The sequence below is a fragment of the Myripristis murdjan genome, chromosome 18 (assembly GCF_902150065.1).
Source record: "Myripristis murdjan chromosome 18, fMyrMur1.1, whole genome shotgun sequence".
Lineage (NCBI taxonomy): Eukaryota > Metazoa > Chordata > Actinopteri > Holocentriformes > Holocentridae > Myripristis > Myripristis murdjan.
This window is the reverse complement of record NC_043997.1, coordinates 23162076-23176956: the sequence shown is the minus strand read 5'-3', so window position 1 is coordinate 23176956 and position 14881 is coordinate 23162076. Positions and strand designations below refer to the sequence as shown.

The window sequence follows — 14881 nt, the reverse complement described above, 5'->3', positions numbered from 1 at the left end:
ATTGGCAGCCAAACTTGCTGGATGCTTTAATTACATCATCAGAAAATTTCGGTGAAAAAAATGATGTAGGACGGCGTGTTAGGGCCATTGTAGGGAGACAAAAATTACAGAGCCAAGGGAGGGGGGGTTAATATTCCAAGATTAAAGTCATACATCTCCAAGGAAACAACTCAGTCTCTGAGATTAAAGTCGTAAATTTACGAGAACAAAACTCACAAATTACAAGAAAAAAAAATGCAAATTCTGAAGTCATGAAGTCACAAATTTGCGAGAAAAAACTCACAAATTATCAGAGATTAAAGTCGTAAATTTATGAGGAAAAAACACTCAAAAATGAATGTGTTGTTTTCCTCTGAATAGGCCCAAGTCATGGCAATGTCTCTTCAAAGTCCTGATGCTGATGATAAGATTGTGATTCTGGGCTCAAATCACCAGGATTTCCTTCTTACTAAGTCCCAGAGGAGAAGAACTAGTTCTCATACTTTTTTTTTCTTGCAACTTTATCATCTCAGAATTTTCATTTTTTTCTCATCAATTTTCGACTTTAATCTCAGAATTTCTTCGTTTTTTCTTGCAAATTTGTGTCTTTATAAATTTCAGAATTTTTGAGTTTCTGCAGGCATGATACGGCAGGTGGCAGCAAAGTGAAGCCATGTGGTTCCTGGACCAAAAAAGGGTTAAAAAATTATTTTCAGATTTTTTTTCTCATAAATTTACAACTTTATCATCTCCAAATTCTCAAGTTTTTTCTCATAAATTAATGTCTATCTTTTTTTTTTTTTTTTTGCTTCCCTACAATGGTCCTAATATGCCGTGGTAGATTATGACCACCAAATGAAGCTGGCCACATTTTCACTTCTCAAGACTTTTGTTAATGTGTTTCTTCATGTGGTGTGATCCACAGGAGCACATGCTCAAGTCACATTCCTGGTAGGCGCAAAATTACCCAGATTCTGGCAGTTTCTCTCTAATGGGATGTTAATCTGCCTCTAGCTCATCGCAGCGCACTTCAGCTCAAGAGTTCCCACTCATCTGCCTCAACTCTGTTCTGTTCTGTTGCAGGGAAGCGACCTCTACTGGAGACGAGCAGAGCTGCAGCCAAGGTTTCATCCTCGTATTCTCCACTCAAACACAAGCTGTTTTCTTTCAGTAGATCTAAGACACAAACAGTGACATCTGGCAGTAACGTTGCCCGTCATAAAACTGTAAAAGTACAATATTGTCTGTTTCACCCTGAATATAATTCTTGTTAGGGTGGAACAGCCTCTGAAACAGCGTTTAGGGTCATGGGACAATAAAAGTCTCCATTGATATCCAAACAAATGACATTCTTTTAGGATTAGCAGCTCTTGAAGGCAGGGAGGGCCGCCCCACCTGTTCCATGACAGGAGAAACTCATATCCATGACTGGCTTATATCAAGCAGTAAAGTCTATTCATGGCAAAACTAACTGTAATAAGAAAAACACTCTGGATAAACTGTGGCCTTTTGTATTTATTCGACTCTGTTGTATTTATTCCAAATGGCTTGAACTGAATTTGTCTTGCACACAAAGAGCAACATTAAAACACTGAGGGACATATGACAAGACAACACTGGACACAAGGCACTGCATAGACAAGTCATCATCATCATCATCATCATCATCTTCTTCTTCTTCTTCTTCTTCTTCTCATTGAGAAATGCAGTTGCTGTGGTGTTTACTCAGAACAAAAACAAATAAAATATTTTCTGGAGATTATAAGGTAAATAATTTCAGAGTTTGTTCTCAGGTTACACTGATATTTGAGGCCAATGTTGTCCATCTTATGAAAAATCTTTTTTTTTTTTTAATAATTTTTTTTATTTATATCGTACATACACAGAACATACCCTCTCATGCATACATATACTGCAAGCTCACAATAATTATAGTGGTAGTGATGATAATGTTAATAATACTAACAATAATAACAGCAATGACCTGATACAATATCACGAGAGTATTTAAAAGAAAAATAAAAAAGAAAAATAAAAGGTAAAAAAAAAAAAAAGGGGGGGGGGGGGGGGGGGGGGGGGGAATCAAATCTGGCTTCGTCGGTGTTGTTAAAAGTGTATTTCAGGGCTTTTCCCGATATTGTGAGACTAAAATTCTCATGGAAACACTGAATACATTTATATTAATCCAGTAAAAAAATGAAGTTACAAATACTGCATATCAGCGATGTGCAGCTTTCAGGAGTTGTTTGAATGTTTGTTCAGTCTGATATAGTCCTATCCTTCCTACCGACTCAGTTAATGACTGCTGCCCTCCAGTGGTCACTATGAAAACTACACTACTGTGTAACTGCCTACACCATTTTACTGATTATCATGACCTTGTATTTAAAATTCCTTTATTTTTCCGTTATTGAATAACAATCCATTTCCCTATTTCCTTTACTTTTTTCAAATTCTGAAAACTATGTTTTCAGCAGAAGCAGAGATTTTCAAAGACCAAACTCTATCACAGAAGCTCTGAGCTTCAGAAAGATGAGTTATTTCGAAATCATATTTTGAAATCATGTTGTAGAATAGCCTAAACCTCTGTAATCTGGCTATAGAGATATGGACAAAATAAAGGATAATCCAACATAATGTGTCTTATTAAGGTGTGGGTCCACCACGAGCCACCAAAACAGCTTCAATGCTCCTTGGCAAAGATTCTCCAAGTCTCTGGTACGCAACAGCACAGATGTCATCCTTCTGCGTTGGTCATACACTCAGTGGCCACTTTATCAAGTCCAGCTGTACAATCAAATGCAGTTGAATGCAACAGCTCTGCCATAAATTGTACCTTTTAAGAAGTTTATAATGTTCAGACATTTGGGAGAGAGTGTAGATTAAATTGTGTTTATTATTGAGGTTGTAGTTTACAGAGGTCTTGTGCTGGACTACATTATATTGAGGTGTTCCTCATTTTTTGTCCTCCCTACTTATATACATGGGGTGGGAGGGTAGTAAGAATAGTGGAAACACCTCTCTATAAAATGCAGTCCAGTCCAACAGCAGCTCTATGAGCTCAATGCCAAACATAGAAGTGAATGAACACCTCTATTACTGTGACAAAAGAAAACCCAAGCATTATAGGCAGCAGGAAAGGAAACTTTATGGCAGAACAGCTGTATTGGATTTTCCTAGTAAACTTCCCCATGTCTTTATCACACAACATTCCTGCTAAGTTCCTCCCCAGACTGTCAAAAGTCCCGACTTTCCCTGTCTGGAATACCATCTCAAAACACCATGACCAGTGGGAGCTGTGGATTAGAGATCAGACTGCAGCTTGTCGTTTTTGCTGTGAATGAGCCTGTTCATTTATTGCAGGGCAATAAAATACACACCACCTTTGTACATGTTGAGCTGACCTAAGAGTTTCCACTTCATGACACAATTCAAAGGCCAGTTTATACTTGTTAAAAAGGAGTAATACCTTTATTTTTAAAACCATTAAAATAAATACTATACAGAATCCGATGTAGAAAAGTTGATACATGGCTTCTGTCTCAAAAAGGTTAACAATTCCATCACATTTTTAATAAAGTCATTTAAAAAATAGCACTGAGCATAAACCCCTAGAACATTACTGTTCTTCTAACCCAGACACCCACCCCCCCAACGACAGGCATTTTTGTTTTCAACATAAAAAAAGAAAAGGAAAAAAGCTATAATCTCTATATATTCAATCATCTGCAGTTTGGTCCTTTCATGTCAAAGACCCCCTCTAACATTTTGGTGAGGTAGGTTACAATAGTGACACCACCTTATCAAATATCTGATATTTCTTGGCAGGGAAAAAAAAAAGAAAAAAAAAATCAAACAAGTACGTATATCAAGAGCTAGTGATGAAAATCCAACCAAAATCGTGAAAAGCAGAGGCAAGTTGTCCACACACTCACCACTGTGTCTGTGCCTCCCAACTGCAGTCAGCACCATGAAGTCGGTCTCAAACTTAAGAATTCTACCTCACAACTTTGACTATACAAGTTAGGCAGTACGAACAAGAATCGCACAGCAGAGAAAAAGATCAAAGGGGGAAACAAGTCATTCATGATGGATTTTACTATACAGGTCTCTTTATTGAAGTTGCCCTGGATATTGAGGCCCAAAACCCCGTTCTCTTGACATGATTATGGATTTTCTCCTTAAGAGGTCGTTTCTGCAAGTACACTTAAGGTCCTACCTGTAAGTACTATTCTGGTCAAATGGAACGCTTTCTAAAAGTCTATCAATTCATTTAGGTCATTTTGTTTTGATTCAGTCAAGACTGAGCTGCAGTCTTTGAGGCAATCCTAATCTCCTTCAGTCCTAACTTTACTGTTAGCAGTCAGCTTGCCGCTAGTTTATGGTGGCCTCAAAGTGCCAACAGCAATCAGATTTCACAGGATAAATTGACAACTGACAGATGACAAGTTAAAATTTCACAACTTTATAACAATGCTAACACCAATGCTGGTAGCATGTTATTTTGATATATGCTTAATTTGTATTTCAATTTAATACATTAGTCATGTTTTCATTAATAACATTACAGTTTCCTGATTTCAAGTCTGTTAACGTTAGCTATGCTTTGTGCAAAAGGGGATACTGTTGGTATTTTAACAACTTCATACTTATTCGCACAACATTTCAGTTAAAAAAAATTGCATGCATGTCCCTCAAGGAAGGACTAGCACTGAAATGTTTCAGATTAATGCTTTCAGTCAGCTTTTTGTTGGGTAGGACTATAAAGAGGAAATATTAAGGCCATGACTTGAATACTGAACTCCAGGCAGATAGAGCAGGCTAGTAATTGACTCCTCTCCTACCTGGGACAGCCAAAACAATTTCTAGGTTAGGAATTAGAATTAAAGGAAACAAGAAAAGCATAAAGTCTGCAGTCTTTTGTAAAGCCATGGTAGGATTAAGCAAAGAAACAGAAGTTCTTATGGAGAATCCACATCAGATCAGCAAGGACTTGAGGTTTGACTTCTTAAATTGAGGGGACGGGGCTGGACAAAGGGCGGGCGGATTCTTCTAGATGAGATCGGCCACATTCATGGGCATCTCCTCTACGGTGGTGTTGTAGAAGGTCTCAATGTCCCTCAGGGTCCGCTTGTCATCCTCAGTCACCATGTTGATGGCCACGCCTTTCCTGCCAAAACGACCACCTCGTCCAATCCTGACAGAAGGAATTCATCTGGGCTCAGTTTCAATATTTAAGGACAGTTATGGCAGAAATGTTTAAAAAGACGCACACTGGTGGCTCAAAGGTCTGAGGAGGTCAATGTCTAAAGTTAAATCAAGAAATCCTGTCCTGACAAACTATCAACCTGATCAGTCTGCAGGAACAATGTATCTGTTACAATAAAAACAGTCGTGTCCTAGTCCAGTTTTGCTTTACCTGTGAATGTAGTTCTCTCTGTTGGTGGGTAGGTCATAGTTGATCACAAGGGAGACCTGCTGGACATCAATGCCTCTGGCCTGAGGAGAGACACAAGGAATCAGTCACGCAGGCCGTTATCATTTCAAGCCATCACTACCACTGGGCTGTATAATAGATTTGCTTTAACACTGCCATAGAAACCATCCTAGAATAATTACATCCACTCAATGTGTGATCCACTGAGGTCCAGTCTGCAGGTTTAGAAGAAACACTACAGCAGCTTGTTGTTTAGTTCCTCTGGTTGTAGGGGTTTTAATGAGTGAAAGAGCTGCCAGCGCTGGACTGGAATGAGAGCCTGCAGACTCTTGACCCTCCACTGCACAGAGTTGCTTAGCCCTGGCCTTCACCAGGCACTGACAAATCTCTACAGTCAATTAAATCTAAGGTGCTATCCAAAGGCTAACGCAACAAGTCAGGACTGCATTAACTTTCACAATGATTTAAAACACCTGCAAAAAGTTACCAGTTTCAAACTCAAAACGACAAGTGTTGAAACTTGTATTACACCTCGAAGCCAAAAACGTGTGGCAAAGAATGCCTCTGACACAAATCCACTAACATGTAGACCAAGTAATGAGTATGAGGAGTGTTATCTGCCTTTTAGTCGTAAATCAGGGATGGAAGCCCAGCCACTGTGGAGAGCAGATGGTTTTTCTACCAAGGAACATTCAGTCCTTCACCAACACAGCAGCTGGGAGGAGAGGGAACCTTGGACTGGACCAAGACAAGCCCAACATCTCAGTTTGATAGCTGATGAGGCAAAGATGGTTTTAAAGAACAGTTGCCCAGATCATAGGCCAAGACCAGAGGTAAACTGGGACTATTTGGTGAGCAAGATGAATCAGGGACCAGTTGAGGACCTCTGACCCTGTAACTACATAGTATATTAAGAGTGGGGCAGTTTAAACTTGCAACCAAAGTGTAAAAGAGCAAAGGAATGTTTGGTGGAATACCAAGCCAGAGGTATACACCTTGGATTACAACTGAGTAGTTTTAGTTTTAGACTATAACTGAATTAAGAAATAGTTCCAACTAGGGCATATGTAAGTGATTATTGCAGTGGTGGGCTTCACTCATCACTATTTTTTGCCTCTTAAGTGTAGAAGGTTCTGCATTTAATTAAAATCAGGATCAACTAACATCATTAATGTGGGCCTTTCGAAATAAAAACCAACAGGGGCAAGAAGGTAGTTTTATTTCATTTTGCCTGATATGAGAAGCCATGTCTAGCTAATCAGTGTGTGTAGAAGACTTTTCTGTACATACCAGCAGATCAGTGGTGATGAGGACCCGACTGGAGCCAGAGCGAAACTCCCTCATGATCAGGTCTCTCTCCTTCTGGTCCATGTCACCATGCTGGAAGACAAGATGGAGGATGAGGATACAAGAAAGTGGTGACCCTGAGGACCAAGTAGAACTGGAAGAATAGCACACCAGGGTTTTTCCTGGCTGAGGTGGCAGGACCTGATCATCAAAACATGCACATGTACTGTGCCTTCAACTGGCTCATGTTTTACAAGCAATTATTGTTAGTTATAATTGCAATTTTTAAAAAATGACAATTTTTAACTTTTGTGTCCACAGCATGAACCAGCCTTTTGTCTCACTGAGCAGAGATGACTGGGATGAATATGGACTGCTTCTCTTTTCCCCTGCCAGATTAAGACCCAATGCCATTAAAAGACACCGCCTTGCCCAAAGGTAGGGGTAGCGCCAATTTTACTATTTGATTGTATAGACAACAGCTTATCTATCCAGCTGTTTTCATTCACCACTTTATGTCCGTGGCGGCAACTGTTTAACTGGCCAAAACAATTTAAGTATATTACAGTTGTCCAAACAAGGTAAAAATGTGGTGGCATCTACTCTGCTTGGCCTCAAGATGTCACTGCAATTCATTTGCCTGCCAAGTCAAGTCATTATCTCCCACTTGGCAAATATGGCTATATATGTAATACCAGTCCAAGGAGCAAAATCTCCAATCACATAAATACAATAATTCCTGTGGAGCCGTACCAGGGCAGAGACAGTGAAGTCCCTGGCATGCATCTTCTCGGTGAGCCAGTCCACCTTCCTCCTGGTGTTGATGAAGATGACGGCCTGGGTGATGGTCAGGGTTTCATAGAGATCACACAGTGTGTCGAGCTTCCACTCCTGGGGGCAAAACAGGGACATTTGACAGGATTAACAGCCAGTCGTGTAGACTCCAGGCCATTATATTTACATTCAATTTGTTTTAGCCTAAATTTTCAAGCCCTGGTTTCCCCACCTCCTTCTCCACATTGATGTAGAACTGACGGATACCCTCCAGGGTCAGCTCCTCCTTCTTGACCAAGATCCGAATGGGCTCACGCATGAACTTCTTGGTAACCTCCAGGACATCAGCTGGCATGGTGGCAGAGAGTAGCACGACCTGAGACAGATGAAGGGGAGCATTAATTTCAATCCTGTTGCGACTCAATTATTTTCCATTTTACTATTGTTACTTTGAATTCAAGAGGCACTTAGAGCTATATATTTAAGAATAAGTGACCTATTACACAAAAGAACCCATTAGTTTTACACTATGATATAAAAAAAAACCCCTTCAGCTTTGTTCTATGACTAGGGCTGTAACTGGTTGCTATTTGGAAATAGAGGGTGCTGTCATCTTACCTGTGTGCTGCTACTTAGTTTCTGAAAGATCTCGTAGATCTGATCCTTGAACCCTCGACTCAGCATCTCATCGGCCTCGTCCAACACAAACATCTTGATGTTCTTGGAAGCTGGGAACAAAAAAGAATGATACCACTTGAGTCACTTCTTCAGAAAAAACATTGAGAACTGCAATTTAGAACAGTACACACCAAATCTGCAACTAATTTAAGTGGCTGAATACAAGTCATTTCTTTTGGGATACATTTACTGAAATGAGCCTCCATTTGCTCGACAGCTGGCTGACTGAAGTAGCTGCTCAGTGCTTGTGAGAAACAAGTTTGAAAGATTTATAGATGCTGTATTCAGACAGTGAGGTTCTGATCATTACTCTGGATCCTTGTTGTCCTGACTGACCCCAGTCTGCAGAACGCTGACTGGGGCAGCAAAACACAAGGCATTTCCAGAGTCAGTTGACACGCATGGATTTCATCATTATACAGCGTTTCCAAACTAATACACATCTTTAACTTGGGCAAGATTAATACCCAAAAGCAACAAGTCAAATCTCCAAGAGATCTTGTGCAAGTATCTGGGCACCTCTTACACTGAGATCTTTTAGACTGACATTAAAGAGTTCAGTGGATAAAGATTAAGCCAATTCTTTATTAAATGTTTCGGGAATTTTATCATGAGTGAGCAAATGCCTGAATTCAGATTTTAGGCTTCCAATAGACAGTGTGAGTAATGCTACATTTCTCTATCCCCGATGGCAAAATGTTAAACGTCAGAAAGTTCTTTACAACTTGCATTTACAGTTGTCCTCTCGTTCACTTACAGAGCATCTTGCGGTTGAGCATGTCAAAGACTCGGCCAGGGGTTCCAACCACAATGTGGGGGGCTTCGGCCTGCAGCTTCTGGACTTCATTGCGGACATTGGTCCCTCCAATACAAGCATGGCAAGTGGCTCCCATGTAGTCACCCAGGGCCAGGATCACCTTTTGGATCTGTTCGGTAGAGGTTGACCAAAGAAAGAAATTAAACAAGGGAAATTGTATATATGCACCTATGTTTCACAGAATAAAACCCAATGAACAAACTTATTTTAAGTTTGCGTTTAATTCAGGTTATTCACATTTTTTTTTAACACTGACCAGACAAAAGAAACACTCTAACACACATATTTAAGTCCTACTATTTCACTTTTTGTATACTATAGTATGTTTATAGAAGTTCACTTGTACGATTGGAAAGACCACAGAACGAGTTTCTTTTGCACAACAGCACCTTCATAAATTTGAATCCTAAATTGCATGACATGATCGAGTTCAAAACCCACACCCAATCAACGGTCCAAGTCGCAAAGGCAGGTTTAAACTTTACAAAAAAAAAAAATTTTTTCTCCAAGAGAGTTGGAGAGAATGAAGGCAACAGATGAAACATGACACAACCCGTTTTAATAACCAAAGTGTCAGCTGCTGCTCCTAATTCACATTTACAGTGTGAGGTCGTGAGCTGCACAGGCAGTGATATACCGGAGGGAGAGACGGCTCACGTTATAGAGTGTGCTGTTATTGGCATTACCATTATCGGGTTACAGGCCTTCTGCAATGAAAATGGCCTGTCACAATTTTCATTGTGCAAATGAAAAAAAAAAAAAACTGCATAGACCTCTCTCCTAGATGCAACTGATTGACTATAGGAATACTACAGAAGTATTATAGGTGGCACTGTGAATGCGCACGCTGTTAGCACGCTAGTGGTCAGTTAAAGTGGCTGTACTGTAAACCTGAGACAATTTTACCACTTCACATTCTGCTGTTTAATAATTATACAGCTTTAATAAAAACAGCTTGTATTCCACCAGTACATGAACTTGTAACAAAAGACTAGATTGTAATCTCTACTCACACTGCTCATTTTTTTGTTTCACACATTTTTACAGGCAAGAGACTGAAATATTCACTGTAGAGCCCTGTTTGAGAAATGAATCTTCATCTAAGTACAATTAAGGGTGCCGGCCTACTTACAAAGACTATTACCTTTTTTTGTGTGTTAACAATCTTTACATGTTATTTTCATGCCTAGAATCCCCTTAGATAACAGGCCAGGTCTAAAACAGATGCAACCCTCCTCCCCAGTGAGAGTTGTGAACCTACCTGCTGAGCCAGCTCCCTGGTGGGGGCCAGGACCAGAGCTTGAGAGGCCTTCGTAGCCACATCGATCTGCTGCAGGATGGAAATGGCAAAGGTTGCTGTCTTCCCAGTGCCTGACTGGGCCTGAGCAATCACATCATAACCTTGACGGAGAGAGAGAGGGTCCTGATTACAAAATAAATTTCAACCACTATGTTCTACATTCATGAGAACTGAGGGATCAAAGTGATCAAGAACCTACAGACAGCAGAAAGAACCCACTTTAGCTCTATTATAACCTTAACACACCAACCCAGCTTGTTTTTTCTGCAACCCACCCTGGATCCAACACTGTATGGCAGATGCCATGTAGATACTCCATCTAACAAGTTATACTTTGTACTCTGAAAATCCCCAACTGCCCTGCTCATTGAAATCTACAGGTAGACCCTTTCACATTGATCTAAGCCAGTTTTTACTGGGGTGTGAAAGGAACTTGAGTAAGTCTGATCACGGCCTTGCCAATTAACTTCCAGGTTTTTGTTTGGCAAAACTCAATGAATCAAAAAGGTGGCATATTTTGTGACAGAACAGACTGAAGATTTGTTTGGTTTAAGACACAGCATTAAATTAAATCAGCCTCTGTCCTGTGGCTCTCAATACATTAAAAGGATATTGGACCTTATTCTTCACCACCCACCCACCAATTAAATGTTTTATTCTGAATTAAAATCAAACAAATTATAACCATACAAGCTTTACTGTTTAGTAGCCATCTGGCTGCTGGTACCAGTCAGACTGGTGTGTCCACAGCATGAACCAGCCTTAGTCTCACTGAGCAGAGATGACTGGGATGAATATGGACTGCTTCTCTTTTCCCCTGCCAGATTAAGACCCGGTGCCATTTAAGGACACTGCCTTGCCCAAAGGTAGGGGAAACCAACACCAGCTTGACGTGATGCACTTTTCTTACTGGTTGCTCAGTGTTGATGACATTCAGAACTCAATTTAATTATGGATTTACAAACCTCTCATCTTTTTAAGTACTAAAATATTTCCATATCAAGGCATCATGTCTATTAAGATTCCCTTTGATATGACAGTGTAGGGCTTTAATTACTGCAGTTTTGGTGGGGTATAAGTTCAACTTCAGATACATTTTAACTTTCTAGCTAGGGAAGTTGTTAAATTTAAGATGAATTCCTCCTCTTGCCCTGATGTTTCCAAGACCTCGGCGCATCAAAAATTAGTTTACAGCAAATGCCTGATTCCCACCCACAGTGTTATTAGTGCCAACCACCAACACCACTCTGCCAAGACTTGGCAACAGATTAGTTTGACAAGTTAGTTCAGTATGTCTTACCCTTGATACAAGGGATAATGGCTCTCTGTTGGATAGCCGAGGGCTTCTCAAAACCATAGGCATAGATTCCCCTGAGCAGAGTCTCACGCAGTTTCATCTCATCGAAACTGTCGACGATCTCGCTCCAGTTACTCTGGAAAGGGAAACACCAAAAAGGACATGGGGATGAGATTGGGAGCAGAAAGCTGATCAACTGAAAAATGTCTTCAAAACATCTCAAATACATTATGAACTTGCACATGGGATTTCAGTCACTTCAGTCCACTTTCACCAGCAGGCTTGCTTAGTTTTGGTCTTGATGTTCTGTTCTCTATTGTCAAGTACATATCTTGCCATGCTCAATTCAATCTGCTAAAATCAATCCTGGACTGCTTATCACCTAGTAAAACAATGAAAACAAATCCTAAGAACTGTTTCATTTAAGTGCTGCTTTGTGTATTGGATGCACACCAATTTAAAGACTGGAAACCAAAAGTCTGTAAGCTATCTAAATGCCTGTTTCATGAGGGGTGTTTTTTTTTGCCATACTCTGGAGTGCGTTTGGCATAATGCAACAGCAGACAGTAGAGGAATTTTGTACTGACTGCTTATTAACTCAAGCTTTAGATGATACAAATGGACTTTTCATTGTGTTGAGCAAATCAGATATGCATAGTCCAGGACTCACCTCAATGATGCCATCTGGCTCCATGCCCTCGGGGCCATTGTCTCTGGAAATGAGCAAAGAAAAAAAAGCCATTAGTATTGGTCCCTGGGGTACAGACAGGCTGCACTTACTTCCTCTACAATACAGATGAACCATCTGATATCAGTTTTACAGGTCCCATGAGGACAGACGGCAGCACAAACTAGGCAGGTATACATTAGGCCTGGGCTCAGTTGTATCTGATGTCTTCACTTTGGATGTTTAAAAGCAACCCTAACCACTACCAACACCACCCCACACTTATTACTCTTAAGTAGTCTGCAAATTTCACGACTCCAGACATTACTTTTGAATTAATTACTTATTTTTTCATATTCACTCATTTGCATTAAACTTGATTGAGTGGATCAGGCTCTTAAGGCCCCTTTGTTTTGCATTATTTCTCTAAGGAACTGCCAAATAACAAAATGTATGATGCATCTTATGATCTTTGGGGTCAACTTGACCCTATTTAGCATTTAACATCTCAAAATACATGATTAACATTTATTGGCTTAGTATTTCATGAATTTTCCCAATTTAATGGGGACAATTGGGTGTACACATCCATTTCTCTGGGGTCAGACAGACCCCAGTCTTTGTTAGCTGTATAAAACATGAGTCAACATTTTACACATTTGTTTTCAATAATATTAAGGGACTATAACATAATTTCTAACAGTCAACAAACTTCCCTCTGCTTTAGGGCCCTTTAGGGCATTTTCCGGGGGGTTTAATTGCTGGGGTCAAATGAGGCCACAACTGATTAAAAAACTGAAGCGAACAGCAGGTTTTATTCCTTATGTAATTCTTCCGATGACTAATAACCACAGGATTTGTTCGTACACAGTGAATACTAAGTCAATCAGTAATTTCAACAGGAAACACTTAGCCTCGGCAGCCCTGCTGGGAAGCCTGGATTTAAGTCTTCCCAGGGTCCGCCATTTCTAGCTAATTCACACTTTCAAGATGGTCGTTGTTCGACCGGAGTGAAAAGCCGGCAAGATAGCGGACAGCTAGCCAAACTTAACAACTAGCGTCCTTACGAAAATGGCGTCTGGCTTTAACATTTCATTGTTCGACATAAGAGTAACTTACAGTGGGCCGAAAACTCAATAAGGTGGGTTTGCTAGCCAGAGCGCGTTAGCTAATAAATGTACGGGGAACGAGCCCTGGTCGTTTACACAAGGCCTTTAGCGAGTTGCTCAGTCAGCGAAACCTATTGGCTTACACTGACATAACTAACACACTCATTCACTTCACACACACCGCCGAGCCTTTCTCTCGCCAGAACACAGACAAGAGGTGCTGCCGGCCGCACGCACGGCCCGCGTCACCCGCATTGTCCTAGCCACGGGGCTAACGCTACAACGACCATGTGCGCCCGTTACGAAAAACGAAATAATGGCGCCCATCCGCTACATTGTACACTTACTCGACATCAGGACTAAACATGACATACGAGTTTGTGAAAACAGCGGTGTATTGACTTTGAAACGTGTAGAGGAGAGCGTGGCTTAAATGAAAAGCCGGGAAGGCCCGAACAAGGCTCATTCACGTGCTCGCAGAAGCGCCGGGTGCCGCTATTTAGAGTTATGTTCACGGACAGCAGCGTCCGATTGAATGCCAAACGAGTTCACGGTCATTTTAGGCATAACAATACACAAAACGAAAAAACGTGACCGTAAGACTAAAAACGTATTGGTATATCGAGGATTTCGTCGTTTTATGACTAAATGAAAGGCAGGAGCCGGTAGCCTTGGCACTACCGCGAGCGCTACGAGCGCAAAAGCACCGGCTTCCCTCCGTTCAAAGCACAAAGCTTCACATCCCGACAAGTCAAAGACTCAATACACGGATGTTAACAAATTTAACAAAAACAACACCGCGTTCTACCAAAAATATGATATAATCAATAAATACCCCTCTTACCTGTCATCGTACTCAGCAGACATTATCACAAAGGAAGAGAGTGAGGCAGAAATGTTTTATATACGTCGACGTGACACGCAAAGAAGCGCTCCCATTGCAGCCGAGCGCCATCATTCAACTGTAACCCCACCCACATCGGCGTTTGATTGGTCCGCATATGCGTCACTCAAAACTGGGCTGACTCGCAGTGTCTCTGTATGAGCCTGATGTGTGTTCTTGGTAGGCCAGAGGGGCGGTGTTACCCACTTATCTCACACTCTTTGGCCAGAGCCCCGCTCCCCCGGGACACCACGGTTTATCAGCTTCAGCTCCCGTGCAAGCGGCCTTTGCCTGCTCAGTGTAGCTATTGGCCAACGTAGACAATAAGGTGAATTTTATCATATTTCATTGGGCATTTCCTTCATTTCTTTTGTTTCCTGGTAGTTTTCTGTCTCTTCCCCCATGTTCGTCACTGAACTGGCGAGTGATCTGCCGTGACGTCTCTGGTGACTCACCCGACTCCCTGTCGCAATCGGGAACATAATTTTGGAATTATGGGCAGGACTGAGTCACACTGTAGTCATCAGTAAAACTTATGAAGCGCCCAGTCCGCTAATGTTAACAGCTTGGGATCAACTCTCGCACCTGACAGTGCCATACATGACAAATCTCAGTCTAAATCATCATCAGTCACCATCATCATATACTGGATG

General features: G+C 41.1%; 1 protein-coding gene and 1 non-coding gene across 2 annotated transcripts; both read right to left on the bottom strand.

Moving 5' to 3' along the window:
* Positions 1-3304: 3304 nt before the first annotated feature.
* On the bottom strand, positions 3305-14297 carry eif4a1a (eukaryotic translation initiation factor 4A1A). The gene is made up of 11 exons (XM_030076603.1): positions 14190-14297; positions 12240-12282; positions 11573-11705; positions 10234-10373; positions 8913-9081; positions 8096-8205; positions 7710-7853; positions 7457-7594; positions 6707-6796; positions 5399-5478; positions 3305-5176 (listed from the first exon to the last, which is right to left on the bottom strand). Exons 1-11 carry the CDS (start codon positions 14210-14212, stop codon positions 5032-5034), a joined length of 1215 nt encoding a protein of 404 aa, XP_029932463.1. The 5' UTR covers positions 14213-14297; the 3' UTR covers positions 3305-5031.
* On the bottom strand, positions 8436-8575 carry LOC115377258 (small nucleolar RNA SNORD10). Its single transcript, XR_003930003.1, has one exon. It is a non-coding gene; the product is annotated as a small nucleolar RNA SNORD10 (small nucleolar RNA).
* Positions 14298-14881: the final 584 nt, after the last annotated feature.

Coding starts and splice junctions, on each gene's coding strand:
- eif4a1a (XM_030076603.1), bottom strand. CDS start 14,212: ATGTCTGCTGAGTACGATGACAG. Junction 10,374..11,572: donor CATTATCCCTTGTATCAAGG/GTAAGACATACT, acceptor CTCTCCGTCAAG/GTTATGATGTGATTGCTCAG. Junction 5,479..6,706: donor TCATCACCACTGATCTGCTG/GTATGTACAGAA, acceptor GTCTCTCCTCAG/GCCAGAGGCATTGATGTCCA.